General features: G+C 37.3%; 1 protein-coding gene across 1 annotated transcript in view; it reads left to right on the top strand.

Annotated features, from left to right (window-relative positions):
- Positions 1 to 439: 439 nt before the first annotated feature.
- ptprja (protein tyrosine phosphatase receptor type Ja) overlaps positions 440 to 25,134 on the top strand; it is a 50,985-nt gene continuing 26,290 nt past the window's right edge. Inside the window, exons 1-7 of the mRNA XM_053236574.1 lie at positions 440 to 857; positions 14,556 to 14,592; positions 17,510 to 17,770; positions 18,527 to 18,787; positions 20,162 to 20,422; positions 22,042 to 22,284; positions 23,651 to 23,911. Coding sequence (XP_053092549.1) covers positions 792 to 857; positions 14,556 to 14,592; positions 17,510 to 17,770; positions 18,527 to 18,787; positions 20,162 to 20,422; positions 22,042 to 22,284; positions 23,651 to 23,911 — 1,390 coding nt within the window. The 5' untranslated portion in view covers positions 440 to 791. The remainder of the gene's footprint in view (positions 858 to 14,555; positions 14,593 to 17,509; positions 17,771 to 18,526; positions 18,788 to 20,161; positions 20,423 to 22,041; positions 22,285 to 23,650; positions 23,912 to 25,134) is intronic.

The raw sequence follows: 25,134 nt of genomic DNA, 5'->3' as shown, positions 1-25,134 counted from the left end.
TGGAAAGTTCAGAGGCTTTAATGGCTTCGATAAATACACTATGCTGGTACATAATTGCTCTGTTGTTCTTTAAATTGAATCTGTGCTGTGATCAGAAGGCTGTTCTTGGTCAATCTTGTTCCCTGGAAGTTTGAGAACTCCTGATATAGAGGAATGACTATTAAAAACCAACGTGACTTTACTAAACCATCACATGCTATATAGATGAAATTAAAAACACAACACTGAAATATAGGTTATTCCTGGTGCACTTTTTAGTAGGCTTTCAAAAGAATGGTTTTTTTTTTCCCCCAACATGCATATGGCCTAACTTCCTTTTCAGCTGTGAGAAAGCCACAGACACTGTTCGTGGTGAAGTTTAAAGAGACAGAGAGAGAGAGAGAGAAAGAGAGAGAGAGAGAGAAAGAAAGTGCGTTGATTGTGGTGTGAGCTCTGGAGACATAGTGAGGAGGCGGAACTAATGCACTAGGCCATCAGTAGTGACTGCTAGTGCCTGATGGCTGCTCCACCCAGTACTGTAAATTCAAAAACTCTCTTCGTTTACCTCACTATATCTTACTGAGATATCTCACACTCTCCTAGACGGTCTGTGGCTGTGAGTTTTGCTTTTCTTTTCTTTCTGTAGTGAACTTTTAAAGCATTACCACAACTCAAACTGTCTCGCGCTCGAGGCGGAGCGTGCTCACAGAGCGAGAGAGAGAGAGAGAGAGAGAGAGAGGTGGGCTCGCGCGAGCAAACTTTTTAACAGGACATATGAGGCTTCACCGCTCAGCTGGACCCAAACAGGCATCATGACACGGCACTCGTTAAGAATACTACTTCCTGCGACTGTCCTGAGGCTGTGTCTGCTTATTCAGGTAGGTATCAGTATTTTTGAACACCTCTGACGCTATGTTTTCGGGTAAAGGTTTGACCATGTAGGACTAGTGAACAGTGACGTCTCGAGCTGTGCACCTGTTCCGCCAGGTAGAGCACCGGATTAGTGTGAACTCCATCAGGGTTTCTGGAAAAGTTAAAGGTCCCAGGCTTGGAAAAGTACCTGGAAAAGTATGCGAATCACTGTTGTTAAAGCAGTACACTTGATATTAAGGTTTTAAAACCATCAAATGTACACATTTTGTTCCTTTGGTATGTATGTTTTGCCTGGAATGGTGCACATTTTGCCTTTTCTTAAAAAAGAAAGGATAAAAATTAGAACTGAAAGTTTGGCTTTTTAAAAAAAAATGTTTTAAAGAGGTCTTGATATGTTCACAATGAAAAGACAAGGTCCCTGTATCACGCATGATGTAACAGCCCATTGTAGCCCATCATCTGGATGCATACAGCAAAACCCTTATTGGATGGAACCAGAAGACCCAGTACATAAAGCTCGCAGAATATATACAGAGATATATTACCTGCTTGTTAAAGGTTTGTGCTAGGCCTTACCAATAAAGACATTTTTTACATTCGGCATCTAACCCATGGCTAAGATTGAAACTAAAAGTGTCCTACCAGGTACAGTGGTAGACTAGGCTAAAACTAGCTGTTTAGAAGTGCTAGTGTTGTTTATGTATTTGCATCATATATTGTGTTTAACACAAACATACACAATACATACTAATTCATAATAAATCAAACAACTCATAGTGATGTTAGCAGTTTTCATGTGAAGTAACCCAAATTTCGGAGTGCACGTAAATGCAGCAGCTTCAGAAACCGTACTTATTAGCTTGGCCCTAGCTGTAAGCTGACGACTTTAAAAGTTTTTTAGGCTTTGCTATGTATAGAACTTGTAAAACGCTAGGTTCAGGGCTTGTAAAGTGTTATATGAAGTGGTCATGTCATTATAGGCCAGTGTTGAAGGTTATATAAATGCACTTCGAAATAAGGGAACTGAAACATTTTAATTCAGCGGTTGCTTTCCGATCCCTGACCTTGCAAATGAGTATATGATCATTTCCCAGTAACATCAGATTGTGTTGTACAGGCATTCTTGTTAAATAATTCTTTTTAATCTAAATAACTCTTTTGGTTGTTTAGTCTGCAAGCACTGAAAGGAATAGAGTTTGATACAAAGTATGTTCTTCTTAGGAAGAGCACACAAAAAACTGTTTCCTGTGGACAACAGGAAATGCTTTGAGATAAAAAAAATCACTTGATCTTAAAGAAGCTAAAATTATGATAACTTAAGTTATCAGTTGTGGTGGGAAAGTGTTTCATGAATTTGCGTGTATATGGTTGGTGTGTGCTACCAGGATTTTTGCAGCATGGATTAAGGCCTGCTCGAGGTAAACATATGAGTAATCATTGGATAACTTTATGCCAAAATAGTCAGCTAAAAGAATTTCTTGTCACATAGGTACTCTGAACTCTCATCATTGAACTAACTAAGATGCAGTAACATATAGAACTGCACATTTTCTCTTTGCGTTTTCTGTAAAGTAGCAGCCTTCATTCCTATGTCAGAAGTAAATATGTAAAGCAAAGAAGTAAGCCGTAGAAAGCAGTTGTAGCTTCAGCTTTAGGTTCTGATCTAAAGATCAGAAGAGTTCAAATGGGCCCTTAACTCTCAGCCCCTCATCTCTATGCCTTCGTTGTATCCTGTCTTATTTGTCAGTTACTTTAGATAAAGGTGTTTTCTGAAACATGTATTCTTGACTGAAAAAGTACACTTTAGCTTGATTTTAAATTACAGGATGTCACTGCCTTAGGTTGAGGTTGCATTGCTTAATTCGCAGCGGTATTCAGGAAGAACGAACAGCAAAACTGTGTCAGTTCAGGAGAAAGAAGTGCCCTTCACTGCACCTCTCTGAACAGATGATTTGGGGTCACTGGGATATGTGATAAAATCTCAAGTCTACATTTTTCTTTTTATTCTTTTCCTGCTTGATTGTTCGGCACTTAGCTGGATAGAGGCGCATGCACTGAGACCTGTAAGTTAATGGCTTTAGTATGTTAAAGTGCATTTGTGGGTGTAAAAAGACTGCAAAAATTGTTGCCTTTGTTGGCCTTTAATGGGTGACAGGTGAAGGACAAATATCATTATGTTTTGTGTAACTGAATATTTCCTGAATTTTAGCTCTGTTTTACTTGTAAACTATATACAATGGAAACACTTTTATTAATATAGCAAATTCAATACACCTATTCCTTCCATTGCAGCAAAATCATAATGTGGTATGTTGATTCATTTACATTTAACATTAAATTCATTTACATGAGCCAATTATCTGATTTTTGGATTCTCATGAGGTCAAAGCAGATACGATTTGATGTAAAACTTCTCACATATGTCACGTAAATAACAAAACAATAACTCTTTTATTGTCAGAAAAATCAGATATGCCCTTATAATTCCAAGGACTCACTTTACATTTACTTGGCAGACCTGCTATTTTGTTGACTTGCTTGAACAATATGATGTGTTTTTTACTTACTTGTTCTCTTTCTGTTATTTCTAATATGCATGTTAAGTGCCAGTTCAGGTGCTAATTCAAAAGGATGGTCTAAAATCTGCATTAGACAAACTCCCTGGGCATTTCTGGTTTTGATAGCAAGTATTAGTGTTTTAAATCTGGGCGCCGACAAGAAGCCAGTGGATTGAACACAGCAGTGGTGTGACCTGGCCTTCTGGATCAGATGCTAGGACTTAATGGCACATGCAGGAAGACCAGCCAGGGCCTAATTTCAGTAGTTTAGTCTTGATGCATGCATGTTTGATCTGTTCTTGAAGGATGAAGTCAAAGCAGTCTTGCTATTTCCATATTGGCATTTGCCTGGGCATAACAAATACTCAGTAACCCATAATGTGGCCATTTGAAGTCAGACAGAATGCTGCACTGCTTTGCATAAAACCCTGTGAAAGGTTGTTTACATGGAATCCAACGTCATTAATGTAGGGAAATGTGTGCTTATGGTTATATCTTTAAGTCAACATGCATTCTCAGAAATGTATCAATTAAGAGGAGGAAGAGTCTTTTTTCACTGAAGCATAGTTAAAGTTCAAGGCTCGGGTCAGGGAACAGGCAGATAAGTTTATCACTGGCATATCAATAATCAGGGTCCAGATAGGTACATACTGTCATGAGGAAAGAACAAGGAAATAAAGTACTCAGTACCAGAGTTCAGCATTGCAGATTTACATATGCATGACTTCTCAAGGAACAGAGCAGAAGCATGGAGCCTAAAAAGAGAGGCGAAACAAGGAACAGGCGAGGCTAACTACAGTCATGAGTGTACAAGAAACAAAAGCAACAAACGTCAGAAGATCAAGGAAAAAATATATGAAATGGTTTAGACTTGATTTGGAATGTTCTTATTATGCTGAAACTATGCTTTTATGTGCCTTCCACATTTGCATGATTATCTGATGGTATATCATTCCCACAGGGTTGTACTGACGAGTTTTCCATTAGTAGCATGGAAATTTTCCCAATGGTAGAATAGCTGATGTGGTTAAAAACTGCTGTAATTTATAGTGTTGAGCCTCCATCACAGATCATTGTTGTTTTTTAATGAATACGGGTTTGTTGATTCAGACTGCTTCTGGATTTTCAGTGTCCTCAGTGCCAACACATTTCATGTAGCTGGTTGAAACATAGGACTCACTATTTCACTATTCGCCTAATGTCTATATGACTAAACCAGTAACAATGCTGTTTACGGTAACATGAGGAAGCTTATGAAGTTGGGCCTCTTGATTTACTTCTCTGTATGTGAAACTGACCATACCTATTTTTACCCTATTTGCATATACTAAAACATTGATGGCTATGTAGCGCTTAGTCTCACCACATGAATATAAATGGCACACTTTCTTTACTTACAGTGCCTATGTCTGAGACCAAATCAGAATTACATTTTTACAGCTGTTGACAGCTGTCACACAATGCATGTGGTTATTTTAAAGGCAATACTATGAAACTCTTTACACTACTGTGCAGTAGGTTTGAATTTTAAAGAGGTTTTACATTAAAAGAATTTGAATTTAAATTAAACTGATACACATATTGGAAATGACATTGCTTGGACAGAAAAACTGATGAGCAAAGAAAAACTTAAAACTTGTGAATCAGAAACTTGTGAAGAGTCTTGTAGTACTGTGGGTTTAAGTAGCCTAACCTTCATGTTTTGTTGAGATGGCATTTACTTCCTCATTGTTTGGAGTCCCAAAAATGTTTTTCTGAAAACATGTGAGCAGGGGACCGTTGAAATCTCTCTTAGAAGTTAAGTTCATAAATATAAGTTAAAGAGGGCTTGAAGTTGCTGACATAGTTTAAGACATAGTAACATACATTCAGCTCCAGAATTATTAGTGCTGTTCGTAAAGTTTATGAAAAAGTGAGTGTTAAAAATGTAGTTAATTAGCCAAATCTTACACTGAAAGCATGAAATAAATATATCCTTTACTTAAAGTAAAGTTTATTCTAAGGAAGGAAATATCAAAAATATATTTAAAAATATGTCACAGTTATTGGAGTCCCTAGGAATTCTAATGAACAAAATGTAACTGAAGCATGTTTCCACTTTTATTTTACTTTTGTAAGTTCACCTGAGTGTCTAGGAACTCATGAGTGGTCATCCATGACTTCCTGTTTCCCTGGGGTATAAATATGAGGTGATGCAGTTAGTCCCTTTATTATAAAAGAATACCGAAATGAAATGCAGCTAAAGTATGACCTTCATAAATCAGGCAATGCCAGTAAAGTTAACCAAACATCTAAAAAAATCTTACACCCACTGTTAGGGCAATAATTAAGACGTTGATCAGAGTTGTAATGGCTGCCAAGGAAAATGGTTCAGTGACCACAGGATCAATCCATTGACAAGGCCATTCCAGTCCCCTGACCTAAATCCCATTGAAAACCTGTGGGGTTGAGCTGAAAAGGTGAGCCCACAAGAGCAGACTTAGTTCCATGGAGGATCTGGAGAGATTCTGTATTGAGGAGCACTCTCAGATTCCTTGCTTTATTTTCCCTGATCTCATCAAGTATTATATGACAAGACTCAGTACTTTTATGTTGCCAAATGAAGGTTATCTGTAGTACTAAATGCAGGGGTGCCAATAACTGTGAAACATGTTTTGTTAAAATATACACTATATGGCCAAAAGTTTGTGGACACCTGACCATCACACCCATATGTGCTTGTTGAACATCCCATTCTGGATTTAGGTATGGATATGCAAGGTATGCGTATGTATGCAAGGCGCTGTAAATATGTTTTAAGTTTGGACTGGATAAACAACGATAAGTAAGCTGATATCAGTGTCAGTTTCCATTTATATTTGAGCCACCGCTATACTGTATTGTATACAGGTTTGACAGGTTCAGTATGTGCATTGCTGGGAGTGTTGCATGCTTCTGAGAGATGAACAAAAGCAGTGGAGTAGATTCCTCCAGGAAGCTTTTTGATTATCCATAAACAAAGTGGAACAGAATGGCATGCCTTTGTTTTACCTGTATTGAATTCTTCCAGGAAGTTGGAACAAATTTCAGCTACACAGTAATGGGTTGTTTTGGGAGTATGTGTCAGAGTCCTTGGTTGTAACCGGTTCGCTGTTTAGAATGTGCAACCTTGTGGAGATTAAAGACAGTTTAGCCATTGTTGACTAATTTTTAAGGAATTGTATGATGTTCCCTCTCTCATCTTTCTGGCCACACTATACAAAAACGTAACGTGAGAAGGGCAGATACATTTGTGTAGGCCGAACCATTCTGCTTTTGACAGAATGATGAGACAGACAGTTTGGGAATGTGACTGTATTAATTACGTTCACTTTACTGACAATCTAGCACCTTCCCAATTATTTATTTATTTATTTATTTTTTTGTCGAATGTATTAAAACTTTTAAAGCGGCACTGTGTTGCAGGGTAGTATTGCTGCCTGTCAGCTCCAGGGTCAAAAGGTGAATTGGCTATTCTTAATTGCAACTTTTAGGTTACATCCTGAACTGAATGGTTCTTTGGTGGTCCCTCTAGGCAATCCTTAAAGATTTTGTGTTTTTCTTAAAGAACCCTGCAACGTTTCCATGTCAAGATGCTAAGAACTCTTACCTATTCAAAGAAGCCGTGAGGAACCTTTAAATGGAGTGTTGGCATAAGAACTAGTTAGTAGGTGTAAACTACCACCATTCTACAACACTTAGTTTCTCACCTGACAGGAGACCAGCATTTGCAAAACAATGTGAGCATTTAAAAGCTTGGCCGAGCAAATTTTATATATATGCTAGGATTCCTAAGAAAAATTAAAGATTATTATTTGTCCTTGTTGTAAGTACCAAAATCCAATGTTTGACATGTTTGACAAACACAGTAAGATCTTTTTTTAGAGACATTTGCATCGATGCACAGTGGTGAACACATGCCAGGAATTGAGGAAGTGGCTGTTCACTCATCTGGGTAATGTGTTATGCATTAACCATCCCAAATAAAAAAGGGAGGGATTTTTTGTTATAACAAGTTAGGGGCTATATGGCAAGAATCATATCAAGAAGATATTTTCACAATGCACTAGCAATAATTTATATATAAAATGAATAACACCTGAGTGATATTTTGAGTTTAAATGATTGGGTCTGATGTATAGTTTTAATGTAATACCATATTTTAACAAACATAAGTAATGCTACCATTTCTGAAAAACAATAGTTTTAAAATTATCAGCACCCTGGAGGGAATAACAGCACTGAGCCTCTGCCTGTAATATCTGATAAGGTTAGAGAACACTAGAGACAGAACTTTTAAAGCTCCTGTATATTCTTGGGTTCATGACTTCCACTTCAATTCAGAACACACACTTTTAAATTGAGAAACTGAGATGGCCATTGCATACCATTGATTTTGTGTTCATGCCAGGATTTCTGTATTCACTTGGATGTATGTTTATGGTTATTATCTCATAGAAAGGTCCATCTACCGCCAACTCCTTATTTCCTGGCAGATGCAAGCAGTTAATCCATTACTTGACTTGTGTTGATTGACAACCGTTTGTCTCTTTTTGAGATGGACAAATCAAGCAGATTTTGTGTCTGGTTTTTATTCATAGTTGTCTGGCAGACAAGCAGGCTCAACAGTCAGAAAAAAAGAAAAATGCTTTTGCAAAACAAAAGTTTTAATTTGATATGTTGGCCTCTGTTTAAAAACAGGTCAGTAGATCATTTCTCAATTAATCATGTACTAGCCAGATTCAAATAATATTTTACTTGCTATGCGTGGAGAGAAAATCATAGCTTAAAGACAAAATATATTTGTCAACGACTTGCTGACTTTTTGTCAAGGTTGTAAACATGATGTGCTAAATCAAAAACTTTATCAGGAGAATATAAGGATTGTGGCTACACAATCATTGTTTCATTGTTTCCCCAGGAATTCACAACCTTTTTTGTTTCCCTTAGTCTGTATTAATTCAATTAACTAGCAAACTAGTTCCCCATATGTTACATTAGATACCGATCTTGTCAGTTTCTGGGCAAGCAAACCTGGGCAGTGCGCTGGAGCTTTTACTTTCCTGGTGTGCTAGCTAATGAACTTATTATTTGTCCACCCCTGCTTTTTCGTTGAAAGCACTCTGGTTTTCTCCATGGTGAAAAACTGAAGCCGAGATGAAACATTCTGCTAAAAAAAGTTTTTATAGACAACGGCGTAACAATGGAGTCAGCAGTGTTATAAAAGTGATGATGATGATATCGATAGCACTTTGTCACCCCTGCCCAGTAATGTTGTAAAAACATAAATGACACCATGACAGTACAAAAACATTTACTGAAAACAGCAATCATAGTCGTTACAGTTCATACTGTAACGACTCTATGCTAACTTCCTAATTGACAAGTGTGTGCGTGTAAGGGCGAGCGAGAAAACTAAAAGTGAGAAACATTGCAGAATTGTCTCAGAACAAGAAAACGGTTTCACAATAACAAAAATCTAACATTTATTCGACAGATAAATGGAGATCTGGTTTTCTTGTTGATTGCATAAAGGTGATTATTGTAGTGTCAGTAGAAGGGTGTGTAGATAGAAGAGTAAAGGAGGTTTGATACTTCTTTGTGTAATAAATAGGCAATTCGTTGCATGTAATTCATAGTCACTTATTTAACTTGAAACTATTATTACCTTCATCTACATATTGGTAATTCTGAAATTATCCTGCTCTGGTGAGATGCAAAACAGTGTCTGTCTGAGCAGTTAGGTCCAGCCCGCCAGCTATTTTTTAACCCAGCCCTCAAGGTCAAAAATAAAGTAGACAATATCCACATTTTTCTGACATTATGTGGCACATGAATGCAATACCAAGTGCATTGTCTATAAAATCACTAATTAGTCACTATATGCCTAATCTGTAAGTAAAGTGTTTTAGTGTTCAAATAATACAATCTTTGTTGGTATTTTCCCCCTAAACATGCAAACTATGCTAGCTAATCTGTCACGCAATCTGTCAGGCTAATAAAACTTCAAAAGACCACGTCAGGTTCCACTCCTGTCAGCCAAGAACAGGAATCTGTGGCTACACTAGGGATAGGCTCATCCAAACTGGACAGTTGAAGATTGGATAAACATAGCCAAACTCTCCAGTTTTGGTGAGTCTGCACCCACTGTAGCCTCAGATTCCTGTTCTTGGCTGACAGGAGTGGAACCTTCCCATCCACCTCATATTTGTAAAGAGTGGTTACTTGAGTTACCATAACCTTCCTGTCAGCTGGAACCAGTCTGACCAATCTCCTCTGACCTCTCTCAACAAGGCGTTTTCACCTACAGAACTTGAGCTTGCTGAATGTTTTTCATTTTTCACACTATTCTGTGTAAACTTTAGAGACTGTTGTATGTGGCAGGAAATCAGCAGTTTTTAAAATGCGTAAACTGCTCATCTAGCACCAACAACCATGCCACAGTTAAAGTCACCGAGATCACATTTTTGCCTCATTCTGATGTTTGATCTGAACATTAAGCTCTTGACCTGTATCTGATTTTATGCATTGTGCTGCTGCCATATGATTGGCTGATTTGGTAATTGGATGAATGAGCAGGTTACATGTGTTCCTATTAAAGTGGACAGTGAGTGTATGCCTGTAAGAGGATTGTCCAAAGCATGAACATTGCACAATGTTAATTTATCATACAGCTAACTTTAAGAGCTAGTTTTAATTTCTTCTTAAATAGAACAATAGATAATTTTACAAATACACAATGTCATTATGGGGCTCCTAAACCTTTCTATTCTTTGTGTGTTACTTACAAAATGGAGCGTCTGGGTACAGTTAATTATGTTACCCTAATGAACATATTTATTATGCTGAATACACTTAAAGTGTAATATGCTATGCTAGTTCTAACTAGCTAGCTCTACAAAAACCATTTTTCCTAATAGATAGGGCTAAGCAAATGCTAGGCACAGCAAGGCAAGGAAAGCTAGAACCAAGAAAAGTAAAGAAAAGCTATTTACAGTGCAAACAGTAATCACAGACACAGCATAACGCACCAACAAGGAAAGAGGGAAAACACAGAACTTAAATAGGGTGACTAATAGGGAAATATGAAACAGGTGTGCAAAATCAGGATAGGAAATGGAATAAAACAAAAAAAAAAGAGATTCAAAAAGTGAGTGAGGGTGCACTCTGGTGGTCTGGGGATGAATTGTCCATGGTGGCCGGGACAGTGCACCTACGCCGATCAGAGAAGACCGGTCCGGAGATCGTCTAGCACTGCGTATGTTCTTTCTTGCCTCAGTGTATAGTGTGCAACATGTCTTAAATAATTCTTTTGTATAAGTGCCTTGTAAAAGTGCTTAAAGATGAGGGGGAAAAGTTTCACTTCTGTGCAGTCGACCAGTCCTGACATTTTTGTCTAATTTTTATTTGTTAAAGAAATTTACATTTATCATATATTTTGAGCAGGCCATAGAATTATTATTTAGTAATTGTTTAGTTTTTGTCATGGAACAAACATTTTTCATCAACAAAAGGAACACTGTAATTTTAAGCCTTGTGAGCTGATTAAAATCTAATAAATAGCTGACTCAAACCAAGTACTGTGAGTACCAGTCCAGGGAACTAAACACAGGCCTACATAAAACAACACAGTCATAGCATTATCAAAACAGAATATCCAGAATATCTAGTATAGGCTGAAATGTGATAACCCTGTAGCCTGTCCTCCCATGACTGCCTTTTAATACATTGCATCCTTTGGTAGGAATTAGGGGTTATTTTAACTTGTAACCCTAAATATTTACTAAATATTATGAAAGACAGTCAGATTGCTTAAGAGAAATATAAGACACACTCTAGACACTGAATGAAGTTCGATCTGTGTAGTTCGACAAAGTATAAGTCACCCATGAGATTTTATTATCCATCCACCCATCTATCCACCCATTTAGTGTGTGTGGATTATATTTTTACAGCCAGTGTTGAAATTTGAGCTTCGGTAGAAACTGTAAGCACTGTGTGCCTTTCTGCTGTCCCCTCTCTTTCTCATAATTTAAAATTCTCAGAAGTGAAGGTTTTTTTTTTACTCATGTGAGATTAATTATTAAGACTTTGGCAACAGCACCAAGTGCTTACTATTACATTATTAAAAGTCTGTATGTAGCAAATGTTGTAACAATTGTAGGCATATGCAGTAATCTTTATGAAAATACTATATATAGGCCAGCATTATATGCGGTGTGTTCTGTAACCTTCATAAAGAATAGAGTATTGAGTTCGAGACAGGGCAGAGCAGTGGAAAAGGGTCAGGAGGGTCAGCAGCAACGCAAGGCTCTTTGAGAACAGTCGTTGTGGGAAGTGGCAATTGTGGTATTAATATGGTGCTCTTCCTGCTCCCTGTATGCCAAGGCGATGCTACACACCCATTGTGTAGAGTCTGGACTGAATCTAATATTCAGGAAAAAATCTTTACTCTGATTGTTCTACTGAAAAAAAGACTAAAAGGACTGTGTGTAATAGTGGGATTTGTTTAATATTTACCAGTCTAGTAAATAGGCTGCTCATGGCGTGACATTGTTGGCATGTTTGTAAAATGTCTTTCTGTTCAATTTCCCATTAATAATTAAGGCCAAATAATAGGTCTCTGTTGTTTGTAACAATGAAGCTGTTATATGTTAGCATTAAAGATTCGTCATGATTTTATACATTATTTCCTAAACTTTTTTATGTAGTTTTAGTAGTGGGAAACTGAACAGTGCCTCATAGGAACTAAACTGGAGCTGTTTTCTTAAACAGGATATTAAAAGAATCATAATTTTGGAATACTATGTTATATTGGTTAGTTTAGTTGATATTCATTTAAATTGCTATTTTGTTTGTTTGCAGTAATGATGTGATGTAAACTATATCAACTAATTTTTCATGACTTCCAAAGCATCCATTCGTGTGGATTTAAACACTGGTTAAAATGGAAACTGTATTTTTCTGTTAGACATGCTTGATACAGATGACAGAAAACCCTTTAGAAACACTTTGTTGTGATCACACAGATTATTCTCTTTTTCCTTTGCCCTGTCATCATTTTTGGCATTTCTGTCCCCAGAATTACAGAATTGTAGGTTTGGTTTTAAGGCTCTAGTTACAAGTGTAAGTGTTGCTGGTTAATGCTGAGGCAATTCTATTTTAATTGGGTGCAAACCTAGGTTTTATGTTGGTACTTTTGTGGTCAGAAATAAATGTGCTGTGGTGAAGTAAGTGGAATGGCAGAAAAGCGTGTTGTATTCAAATTTGACCAGTGCAGTCTGAGTTTCGAACTTATTTTTGGTCCACATGCGGGCCTCCATAACCCCTCTTAGAGCAGATGCAGATGCAGGCCTAGAATCCCTTTTCTTACACCTCAGTGTTGTGGCAGTTCACTATTTCACCCCACTTCAATATGAATAGGCTGCTTAATCCAAATACTTTTGGTTACTGAATTATTTTAATGGTTAAAAATGTTGGTCAATAAAGGAAAGTCCTCAACTTTCCAGTTAACATTGTACAATGTACAATGAAAAGCTTCCCTGAAGCCTCTTTTAGTCACACATGAGCTTCTTTTTTAACCAGTGTTTATAAAGATTCACTGTAAGAACTGTCACTCAACCACCCTAGTGCTTTTACTTGTGCTTGAGTCACACAAATTCCATAGAAATAAATTCAAATCCATTCAAAAAATGTCACTCCATTAAAACACCCAGTTAATTTACTTAACCACAAGCAGTATCAATGCTCTTAAGATATGAAACAATATACTTAGTCGAATTTGCGCCTCACAAGAGTTCGTATCACCTTTCCCAGATTGTTTCGTGCTTTCAATCTTCATTCGATGCTTTATGTCTCTCAGTGATCTCAAAATATTTGGAAGATTGAATAACTATACATATGCTTACATATATATAAAACTGTAAGTTTGAAATTGTTTTTCTCTGTAGAAGATGGCATGAAGCAGATTATCTAGATAAAGCTCTTGGTCATGGGTCTTTAATTCTCCTGGAACGCAGTGGTTTGTTTAAAAAAACAGACATTGCAAAGATAGAGCTTTGAAGATAAACTCATCTTTCAAATCATTAAAGACATAATTAGCACATATGCAGTTTCATTATTAAAACCACAAAAGTGAAAATGTGTTGTTTGTAAGCTTTGGAAACAAAGTATTAAATCTAGCTCATATCCTGGTTTTTGTAGGTCCAGACTGCACAATGTAGGAGGAATATTGTATTTTATAGTATTTATGGTATAGAAATGGCTTTCTAATGGCTTTATTTTCTTTTTCGCCCCCAGATCTGCACTTTAGCTTGATATATCTATCTGAAGTCTTTGTGCTATTACACTACCACTAAGATATTGCCATAAAATATAGTGACAGATAACACTGAAGACACATTTGTTGTATATTATGTCAGCTAGCTGGTTATTTCTACGACTAAGATTTTAAATGAAATGTATAAATGATATCATAATCCTACAGGATGTCATTAAAAAACATCATTGTGCTGCACTGCACACTTCTTGATTTGATCACAGCTGCTTGTCTAACCACACCTCTTAATAATGTATTCATTTAAACCCAACCCTTTTGTTCCATTTGTGTTGCTCTGCATCAAGATTCTTACGAAAATACCAAAATTATAAAACACTGTGTTTGTTTAAACGAGTGCCACAATTATAATAAATAGAGACGTAAATGTTGAATGTTACTGTTACTGCTAACATGGTGTAAAAGGTGTTAGGGCTTTTCTCAGATGTTTTCTACTCTTTGACCTTGGACTCTACGCTGATGGACACATTTTCATCCTGGTGGTTTAATATTCTATTCACTCAGTGTTTCAGTGGATGGCAGGAGTCAAATAACAAATACTGATCTGTATGAGTTGGTTTCCAGTAAACGACAGTGTCTAAATATCTATACTCCTGCTGCATACTAAACAGTCCAAAACAATTGCTAACGTGAGGTGAACTGTTATTTATGTAACGTCCTGCAGTTTACATGTTACATGTTTATTTAAATATTGAGATATTAAGTTCAGACTAAATTAAAGCTTACTGCCTTTTGATTACACTCATTGGTGTTCTGGATCATTATGTTGACCTTTTTTTTCTCTCTTCCAGAGCATAATTGCTACAGGAGGGGAAAGTACAGGTACAGGTAAGTAATTTGGAATATTGTTAACCTTTGTTTTCCTTCATATACCATTGGATTTTATGTGAAAGAGGAGGAAGTTATTTTTTTTTAAGGTTTTTTTTTAAATCAGACCAGGATAGCTACAGCTATCAGGCCAGTAAGATCAGTTTTGCAGTGTGAGACAGAGGGCTGTAGTCATCATTCAGTGGAAAGTGGGCCAGGAAATAAGTGAGATGTATTCCTGTCAGACGAACATCATGGGAGACTATAAATAAAGTATTTTGTGGTGGAGCATCTTTGATCAGAAGACAACCAAGTCACTCTGATTATCCAGGGCTATTTATCCAAACGGTTTGATTACAATAGTATGCCTCTACGTAAACTTAAAGTAGAGTATAAGATTGAACACTGTGGAATGTGAAGGAAGCAGATAACGTACCAGGAGGAGAAAATATTAGTCATATTTAAAACATGTTCCTGCTTCTTGATTCTCACACGTCAGGTGCAGCCTGATGAAGCTCAACAGCGCTATCTACTGTCACAAAGCAATCACTCTAGATAAACGTTTACTAGCATATGCTCATGCTAGAAAATGTTTATTTATTAAGATCTACTTTCTTTGGTTCTGGCATTTCACATGTGCATAATGACAGTGTGACTTGTGTGGATGCGAGGAGATCACTTGTTTTTGTGTCTTTTCAGACTTTGTTTCATTTATTACTGTTTACTGTTTGTAGAAACATTTGATTTCATTATTTTTGATGGCGTTTTTGCTCTACAGCATTTCTTTGCATGTGCCTAAGACTTTTTTCACAGTACTTTTTAAATTTTTTATATTTTATGGTTCTATTAATAAGAAATTAATATCAAGTAACTGACAGTTCAGACACCATATGGCCAAATATTTTGTTTATTAAATAGTTCCAATAGAAGCCACAGCTGGATAGAGAGTTGCATGTTGCTATGTAACACACAGACTGACTGACAGTTCTTAGTAGTAACAGTTTAAATGTAACAAATTATTGCTAGATTAGGAATTGTACATAGCGAACACAGACGAACGGAGTGATGCAGTGATCCCAGTCCTGTTATACTGAATATCAGCACTCTTGGAACAGTAAAAAACGCTTGTCCAGTAAAATTAGTGGACTGAAACTAACAACTTTACTGAACAAAGGACAGAACTTGTTGTATAGCACATTGTGTCATACCTCTTGTTAGTTTCTTGTGAGTTAGCAACAGAAAATTTCCTAGGCTTTCCTAGGAATGTGTGCCACTGTCAAACTGGTATAGATACCGAGAGCTATGATATTTGCATCATATTTAAAAAAAAAAAAAAAAGAAAGTGGGATCAATAATTTTGGAGATGACTTACTTGTTATAATTTATTTGCCATCTACAATTAATTATCTAAGTTCTAAAAATGTGTAATTTCTCTCTATATTTCTCTATATTTCTGTATGTCTGTGTCCATGTAGGCACAATTCAGACATATGTAAACAATGTTTGTTATTAAAATGATAGAAGTGAATAATTAACAATTTGTGTGTGTTTCTGTGCGTGTGTGTGTGTGTGTGTGTGTAAATCCTGTATTTCACATTATTATTCTGTTTTAAAAACAGAAATGATTATTCAGTGGTTTTCTTCTTTTTGCATATAAAATAAATGGATATAGAGTAAATACAGAATAATTGGAACTCATTTGGAAAATTAAAAAAGCAAAAAGGACTAACATGCAATGAAGGAAATTTTTATTTTAAACTTATTTGGACACTGTGTAGTGTTTTTTCAGATTTGAATTTTCTTTTAATTAAATAGTGCTTTTTTCTGGGAAACATTAATTTCAAATTTGTCAGCACCCTACAATTACTATTTTATGAAGTTTGGAGACACTTGAACACTTATAGAAGGTTCTTGGAGGGGACTCTACTCCATGGAAAACATTTCAAGCCCCATTATATTTTAAACATTTTTTATATTCTTTATATTCTCAGGTCTGTCGTCTTTAATGCACACTGTAGCTTTTTAACAGGGTTCGAATTCAAAAACTGAGATGGCCAGTGAAAAATGTGAATTTTGTGTCTGTGTTGATTTAGAAAATACATGTTTAATGTCATTATAAGGTCCTGAAAGCTTAACCTGATGGCCAAAGCAACCAGATTTTGGGCTAATATACCCTAGTGCTTACTGGTCCTGTTCAGAACTGGTATTATCCAGTAATATAGGTGCAGTTCAGGCAGTGCATTTTGCGGGTTGCTCGTAGGAAAGGCCTTCACTGATGCAACCCTTCTAAACAGTGTTGTTATGCAGGTTGTCTATGAGAGTTGACCACAGCAATAAATTAAACTTTGTGGTTTTCCATGATAGTGGATGACAGAAGGGTTTTACATGTGTGCAAAGTTAGAAAAACTGAGGGAAATTAAGAAACATAATTTTTCAAGGATGACAATTTGTGTAATTTGTTTGCCTTTATTTAAATTCTTCTTTTAGAGGTATCAGTAATTTTGTGAGAAAATACTATTATTTAAAAAAGGAGGTTTTTAAGAGAATAATTTTCGTTAGTGGAAAGATAATTCGCTTCACCACTTGTTAGAGGGAAAATTTTGAATTATTGTAATGTTTAGTTTATACAATGATTTTTACCCATTTTCTTGAAAGGTGTCAATCATTCTGAAGTGTCATCTAAAATAAATGGTGTGGTCTGTGACATGTGCAGCTTTGCAGGAAAGTGTTCAGTTTTATCTGCAAAGGGCCAGTGTGGCTGCAGGTTTTTGTTCCAACCAAACAGGAGCTGTACCTGATGGTCAATTAAAGACCATGATCAGCTGATTAAACAAGTGGAATCAGATGTGTCTCCTGAATGGTTGGAATGAAAGCCATAATAGATAATTATTATGTCTTTAATTTTACTGATAGTAATTAACATGTGTATGATTCACAGAGCCAAATGCTGTCACCAGTCTCACTGTCTCTAACAAAACCACATCATCTGTGTATCTAACCTGGAATGAGCCAAATGGGAGCAGGTCCTACTTTACAGTAAATTGGACTGATGGCAGTGTGAATAACAGCAAGAACGCTTCAGACACGTCTTACACTGTCACTGGTCTGACTGCTGGAGTGAAATACACATTCACTGTTACTGCAGTTGCTGCAGATGGACAAACTGTAGGAGCACCAGCTCAAACCTCAACATTCACAAGTAAGTCCTGTACTTCAGATAATGTTATCGGCACATTGTATATTTTTGGAATCTACTGTATGTGAGTATTAGTGTCTCCTAGTTGGTGCTGATTTAAACACTAGTTAAATAGAAGCAAGTGTGCAGCTAAAAGATGCTTCATAAAAGCTTTCTGTGTGACCACAACTGACTTGTTTGTTCTTGTTACAGATAAAATAACAAAGTCTGTTGTATATATACAATTGGATTTTATATAAAAGAGGAGGAAGCTATTCTTTTTAGATTTCCTTTGAAATCAAGTCAGGATAGCTACAGCTATCAGGCCAGTAAGATCAGTTTTGCAGTGTGAGACAGAGGGCTGTAGTCATCATTCAGTGGAAAGTGGGCCAGGAAATAAGTGAGATGTATTCCTGTCAGACGAACATCATGGGAGACTATAAATAAAGTATTTTGTGGTGGAGCATCTTTGATCAGAACGTAAGCAAATCACTCTGATTATCCAGGGCTATTTATCCAAACGGTTTGATTACAATAGTATGCCTCTACGTAAACTTAAAGTAGAGGATAAGATTGAACACTGTGGAATGTGAAGGAAGCAGAGAATATACCAGGAGGAGAAAATATTAGTCATATTTAAAACATGTTCCTGCTTCTTGATTCTCACACGTCAGGTGCAGCCTGATGAAGCTCTTGATGAAGATATTAAAATATACAGATGTCAATATTTAACACATTTAAGGGGTTGTGTGTGTGTGTGTGTGTGTGTATGATTTGCAGAGCCAGATGCTGTCACCAGTCTCACTGTCTCTAACAAAACCACATCATCTGTGTATCTAACCTGGAATGTGCCACCTGGAACCAAGTACAACTTTACAGTAAATTGGACCGATGGCAGTGTGAATAACAGCAGGAACACTTCAAACACGTCTTACACTGTCACTGATCTGACTGCTGGAGTGAAATACACATTCACTGTTACTGCAGTTGCTGCAGATAACCAAACTACAGGAGCCCCAACTCAAATCTCAGCATTCACAAGTAAGTCCTGTACTGCAGATAATGTTATCGGCACATTGTATATTTTTGGAATCTACTTATGTGAGTATTAGTGTCTCCTAGTTGGTCCTGATTTAAACACTAGTTAAAATAGAAAAAAAGATGCTTCGTAAAAGCTTTCTGTGTGGCCACAACTGATTTGTTTGTACTTGTTACAGATAAAATAACAAAGCCTTTTGTATGTAGTTTGTATTTGTGCAAAGAAGCCTGAAGAAGAACCTGGACTGTAAGAAACTGGAGAGAATTCTATGGCTGTGTGTGCATCTTTTTATATGGCATGTGTCAGCAAATTTTGCAAGTCACACCCTATTGCAAAGCACATTAGTTTATGACCCCCCAAAAAAATACAGCCAGCAATTTAGTCTTGCATTGGCACAAAAATAGAGCCCAATATTTGTAAACATAAATTATTGTTGACTGTATTATTTGTACCTTTGATTTTTGTTAATGGTATTTTTATGTGCTAAATATTATTTATAAGAGTTACCTGGCTTGTGCAGGTTAAATGCTAGTCAAATTATTATTTTTTAAAATATATTTAATAATTATTTTTACGATCATTTTTTGCACATTCTCTTGAAAGATGTTGATAGTGTTGCATTTTAGAATAGAATAGAATAGAATAGAATTTCTTTATTGTCATCGTACACAGTGGCAGACCTAGAAAATGATTTATGGGGTGTCAGGGGCGTGGCATGAGGACTATAAGAGGCGGCAAAACTAGAGTAATGTAAGTAGAATAAGTAGTAGAGTAAGTACCCATGCATATCTCTTGCAGATTCATGGTTCAACATACATGCATATGCACTGTCCAAGAATCCATAAGAGCAACTCTTGGGTTATTGCTCTGGCTCAAGTGCAAAAAATCATGCAGATACAGGTCAAGAGCTTCAGGTAATGTTCACATCAAACCTCAGAATGAAGAAAAAGTGTGATCTCTGTGACTTGTCAGATGGGTTGGTCTGAGTATAGAAGGCACCAACAACCATGCCACAGTTAAAGTCACAGAGATCACATTTTTCCCCATTCTGGTGTTTGATGTGAACAGTAACTGAAGCTCTTGACCTGTATCTGCATGATTATATGTGTTACTGTGTTATTATATGTGTTATTGTGCTGCTGCCATATGATGATTGCTGACTGGATAACTGCATAAATGAGCAGGTGTACAGGTGTTATTAATAAAGTGAATGTATGTTTCTCTTTTTTATATGTTTATATCTCTTTATCTCTAAGTTGCCACACTGTTTCAGCCGTTATTGATCCAATTTTTATGGGACTCTAATTTGTGTGTATACTGTGTGTGTGTGTGTGTGTGTATGTCTGTGGGTCTGTGTCTGTGTGTATGATTTGCAGAGCCAGATTCTGTCATCAATCTCACTGCCTCTACCAAAACCACATCATCTGTGTCTCTAACCTGGAATGAGCCACATGGGAACTGGTCCTACTTTACAGTAAAATGGACTGATGGCAGTGTGAATAACAGCAGGAACACTTCAAACACGTCTTACACTGTCACTGGTCTGACTGCTGGAGTGAGCTACACATTCACTGTTACTGCAGTTGCTGCAGATGGTGAAACTAGAGGAGAACCAACTCAAACCTCAGCATTCACAAGTAAGTCCTGTACTTCACATAACATTGTTACACAATAGTTTTAATAATAGAGGTGAATAATCACAGGTTGTGTTCTTTTTTTAATGTAAACCAAATGTGTAATCATTCCAAACAAAGAAAGTAGTTATGAAGGTGGGGTGTGATAGTTGATTTTGAACAACAAGAATCCACTAAACTGTACAGTCTTTAAACTGTATTCTTTGTTTTTTGTTTCTCTTTCTCCATCCTCCTCACTGAGCACTAGTCCTGTTTTACACTGGATAAGTAAGCAGCGTGTAAGCAGTGTGTAAGCAGCATGCGCCCATTGTGCTTTCACGCTGGCAGCGATTATATCACGCAGCTGAACCGCGGCTTGTGTACCGCAAATACAAGAATGCGCATTACTTTATTTTGATTTTAAATGCAAATGGTGTTAAAGTTAATATATCTAGTGGGAAAACCTCTTCCAGAGGCTTATTTTACTATTGACGTAGTTATAACTTTGATTTGTTTCATCCACATTGTTTTCATTCTCTTTGTTTTCCGTGTAGTGTGAGTAGTAGAAGAGAATTGTTTTAAGTAGCAGCAGCCAACACAATATTCTGTGCTATGTAAAAAAAAATCCACATTCAGAGGAGGACATGAAGGGGGAGGGTGACAGAACTTTGAAGTTTTGCTCAACCCGGAGCAGTAACATGCTGTGTATATGTAGTTTATATGATAAAATTAATTTTCGGCTAGACTTGTAGTTTAAATCACTTAAACGTGCTTTTGTGGTTTGGGCAAAAAAACTCCTGGCAATAGTGTGTTTTCTGTTTTTTTATTTATTTATTTTTATTCACAGTGCTGAAAGTCATGGTGAATGTGCGGAACGCAGTAGACATCATTTATATGCTTTTATCTTGAAACTGCTAATTTTTCATGTCAACCCATGTTTATTTTGACCAGGAACAATGCACTGTCACTGCTGCTCCTGCTCCTGCTCCTGCTCTGCTTCTGCTCTGCTATTCTCTGCACCTGCTCTGCTCTGCTCCTGCTCCTGCTCTGCTATTCTCTGCACCTGCTCTGCTCTGCTCCTGCTCCTGCTCCTGCTCCTGCTCCTGCTCTGCTCTGCTCTGCTCCTGCTCTGCTCCTGCTCCTGCTCTGCTCTGCTCTGCTCTGCTCCTGCTCTGCTCCTGCTCCTGCTCTGCTCTGCTCTGCTCCTGCTCCTGCTCTGCTATTCTCTGCTCCTGCTCTGCTCCTGCTCCTGCTCTGCTCTGCTCCTTCTTCTGCTCCTACTCTGCTATTCTCTGCTCCTGCTCTGCTCCTGCTCCTGCTTCTTCTCTGCTGTGCTCCTGCTCTGCTATTCTCTGTTCCTGCTCTTGCTCTGCTCCTGCTCTGCTCTACTCTGCTCTGCTCCTGCTTCAGCTTGTTCTCTGCTCTCTGCGTGTGTGTGTGTGTGTGTGTATGTGTGCGTGTGTGTGATTCACAGCACCATGTGTAGTTACCAATCTCAATGTGAGAAGAATTCAGAATTGTATACACATGGATTTAGACACATTTTTTGAAACAATGTTCAAGATATTAAAATATATAGATGTCAATATTTAACACATTTGTGCATTTTTGTTTGTGTGTGTGTGTGTGTCTGTGGTTTGCAGAGCCAGATGCTGTCACCAGTCTCACTGTCTCTAACAAAACCACATCATCTGTGTCTCTAACCTGGAATGAGCCACATGGGAGCTGGTCCTTCTTTATAGTAAATGGCAGTGTGAATAACGGCAAGAACACGTCTTACACTGTCACTGGTCTGACTGCTGGAGTGAGCTACACATTCACTGTTACTGCAGTTGCTGCAGATAACCAAACTGAAGGAGCACCAGCTCAAACCGCAACATTCACAAGTAAATCCTGTATTTCACATTATTATTCTGTTTTAATAACAGAAATGATTATTCAGTGGTTTTCTTCTTTTTGCATATAAAATAAATGGATATAGAGTAAATACAGAATAATTGGAACTCATTCGGAAAATTTAAAAAAGCAAAAAGGACTAACACATGCAATGAAGGAAATTTTTATTTCAAACTTATATGGACACTGTGTAGTGTTTTTTCAGATTTTAATTTTCTTTTAATTAAATAGTGCTTTTTTCTGGGAAACATTAATTTCAAATTTCAAATTTGACCCTACAATTACTATTTTATGAAGTTTGGAGACACTTGAACACTTATAGAAGGTTCTTGGAGGGGACTCTACTCCATGGAAAACATTTCAAGGCCCATTATATTTTAAACATTTTTTATATTCTTTATATTCTCAGGTCTGTCGTCTTTAATGCACACTGTGGCTTTTTAACAGGGTTCGAATTCAAAAACTGAGACGGCCAGTGAAAAATGTGAATTTTATGTCTGTGTTGATTTAGAAAATACATGTTTAATGTCATTATAAGGTCCTGAAAGCTTAACCTGATGGCCAAAGCAACCAGATTTTGGGCTAATATACCCTAGTGCTTACTGGTCCTGTTCAGAACTGGTATTATCCAGTAATATAGGTGCAGTTCAGGCAGTGCATTTTGCGGGTTGCTCGTAGGAAAGGCCTTCACTGATGCAACCCTTCTAAACAGTGTTGTTATGCAGGTTGTCTATGAGAGTTGACCACAGCAATAAATTAAACTTTGTGGTTTTCCATGGTAGTGGATGACAGAAGGGTTTTACATGTGTGCAAAGTTAGAAAAACTGAGGGAAATTAAGAAACATAATTTTTGAAGGATGACAATTTGTGTAATTTGTTTGTGTTTATTTAAATTCTTCTTTTAGAGGTATCAGTAATTTTGTGAGAAAATACTATTATTTAAAAAAGGAGGTTTTTAAGAGAATAATTTTCGTTAGTGGAAAGATAATTCGCTTCACCACTTGTTAGAGGGAAAATTTTGAATTATTGTAATGTTTAGTTTATACAATGATTTTTACCCATTTTCTTGAAAGGTGTCAATCATTCTGAAGTGTCATCTAAAATAAATGGTGTGGTCTGTGACATGTGCAGCTTTGCAGGAAAGTGTTCAGTTTTATCTGCAAAGGGCCAGTGTGGCTGCAGGTTTTTGTTCCAACCAAACAGGAGCTGTACCTGATGGTCAATTAAAGACCATGATCAGCTGATTAAACAAGTGGAATCAGATGTGTCTCCTGAATGGTTGGAATGAAAGCCATAATAGATCATTATTATGTCTTCAAATTTACTGATAGTAATTAACAGGTGTATGATTCACAGAGCCAAATGCTGTCACCAGTCTCACTCTCTCTAACAAAACCACATCATCTGTGTCTCTAAACTGGAATGAGCCAAATGGGAGCAGGTCCTACTTTACAGTAAAATGGACTGATGGCAGTGTGAATAACAGCAAGAACGCTTCAGACACGTCTTACACTGTCACTAGTCTGACTGCTGGAGTGAGCTACACATTCACTGTTACTGCAGTTGCTGCAGATAAACAAACTGCAGGAGCACCAGCTCAAACCTCAACATTCACAAGTAAGTCCTGTACTGCTGACAGACAGCCTTATTCATTAGACAGATTAGACTGAATTGTAGATGAGATCGGACTGACTGAACATCTGAACCTGCTCAAAATACATTACTATTCAAAATGATCATTTATTGGCTCCTATCTTGAAAATGGGAGAAAATTAATATATGAAAAGAATAACACATGCAGGTGGTGTTGTTTTGAGTTGACATTTATGTGAAAGATATAGAATTAATATCGAAATACAGCTGTAATATAGTTTTATTGTAACCCAATACTTTTCAAACAAAAAAGCTTTGTTTTTAGTTCACTATATTTTGTGTATATTGAAAAAGACGGGTTTTTAAATCATTCATTTTGGTATCTCACTTTGGGATTCATTTTGGTATCTCACTTTGGGATAGTCACTTTGCGTAGTTCTCAGCACGCCTTATTTCAATACACCCAACAGTGGGGACACATGAGTCAGGTAGTGACCACTATCCCCTATTTAATGGCTAATGCACCGTCATCAAGCCCTCACGCTTTTACAGAGAATGCTCTCTGTTTACACGGCTGCTTTGGGGACTTAGTGGAACAGTCCACAACTCAAACCCGATCCCCAGGTGCTAACCTACCTTGGTTGTGTAGAGATGTTTCTCCACCATAAACGATTTTTCTTTAGGGGATGCAGAATTTTGTTGCCTCCAAACAGCATATTTTCTCAGTTTCAAACAACAACCTCAAATTGGCTAACGAGTTAGCTAGCTTCCGGCTAGTCCTCAGACTCAGTTGCTAGTCTCCAATCTAGCTGCCGAGTGGGAGTTTTGCTAAATAATTTTTTTCTTCCTAAGGCATAGACAGAGCCATCTCACAGGAGATGGAGAGGCCTCCTCTTCGAGTGTGCCCATGGGGCAACAAGAATGTGTTCACATGTATTTAGTCGAGAGGTGTGTGACATCTCTGAGTGGAATGAGAGAGGCATGGTGCACATGCTGGACATTGGAGTAGGTGTTAGTTAGGTGCACATGCTGGACATTGGAGTAGGTGTTAGTTAGGTGCACATGCTCGACATTGGAGTAGGTGTTAGTTAGGTGCACATGCTGGACATTGGAGTAGGTGTTAGTTAGGTGCACATGCTGGACATTGGAGTAGGTGTTAGTTAGGTGCACATGCTGGACATTGGAGTAGGTGTTAGTTAGGTGCACATGCTGGACATTGGAGTAGGTGTTAGGTAGGTAGGCTCTCA

Source organism: Pangasianodon hypophthalmus, chromosome 9 (assembly GCF_027358585.1).
Source record: "Pangasianodon hypophthalmus isolate fPanHyp1 chromosome 9, fPanHyp1.pri, whole genome shotgun sequence".
In the NCBI taxonomy this organism is placed as follows: domain Eukaryota; kingdom Metazoa; phylum Chordata; class Actinopteri; order Siluriformes; family Pangasiidae; genus Pangasianodon; species Pangasianodon hypophthalmus.
Note: the sequence above shows the minus strand (reverse complement) of the source record. Positions and strands in the feature narration are given on the sequence as shown.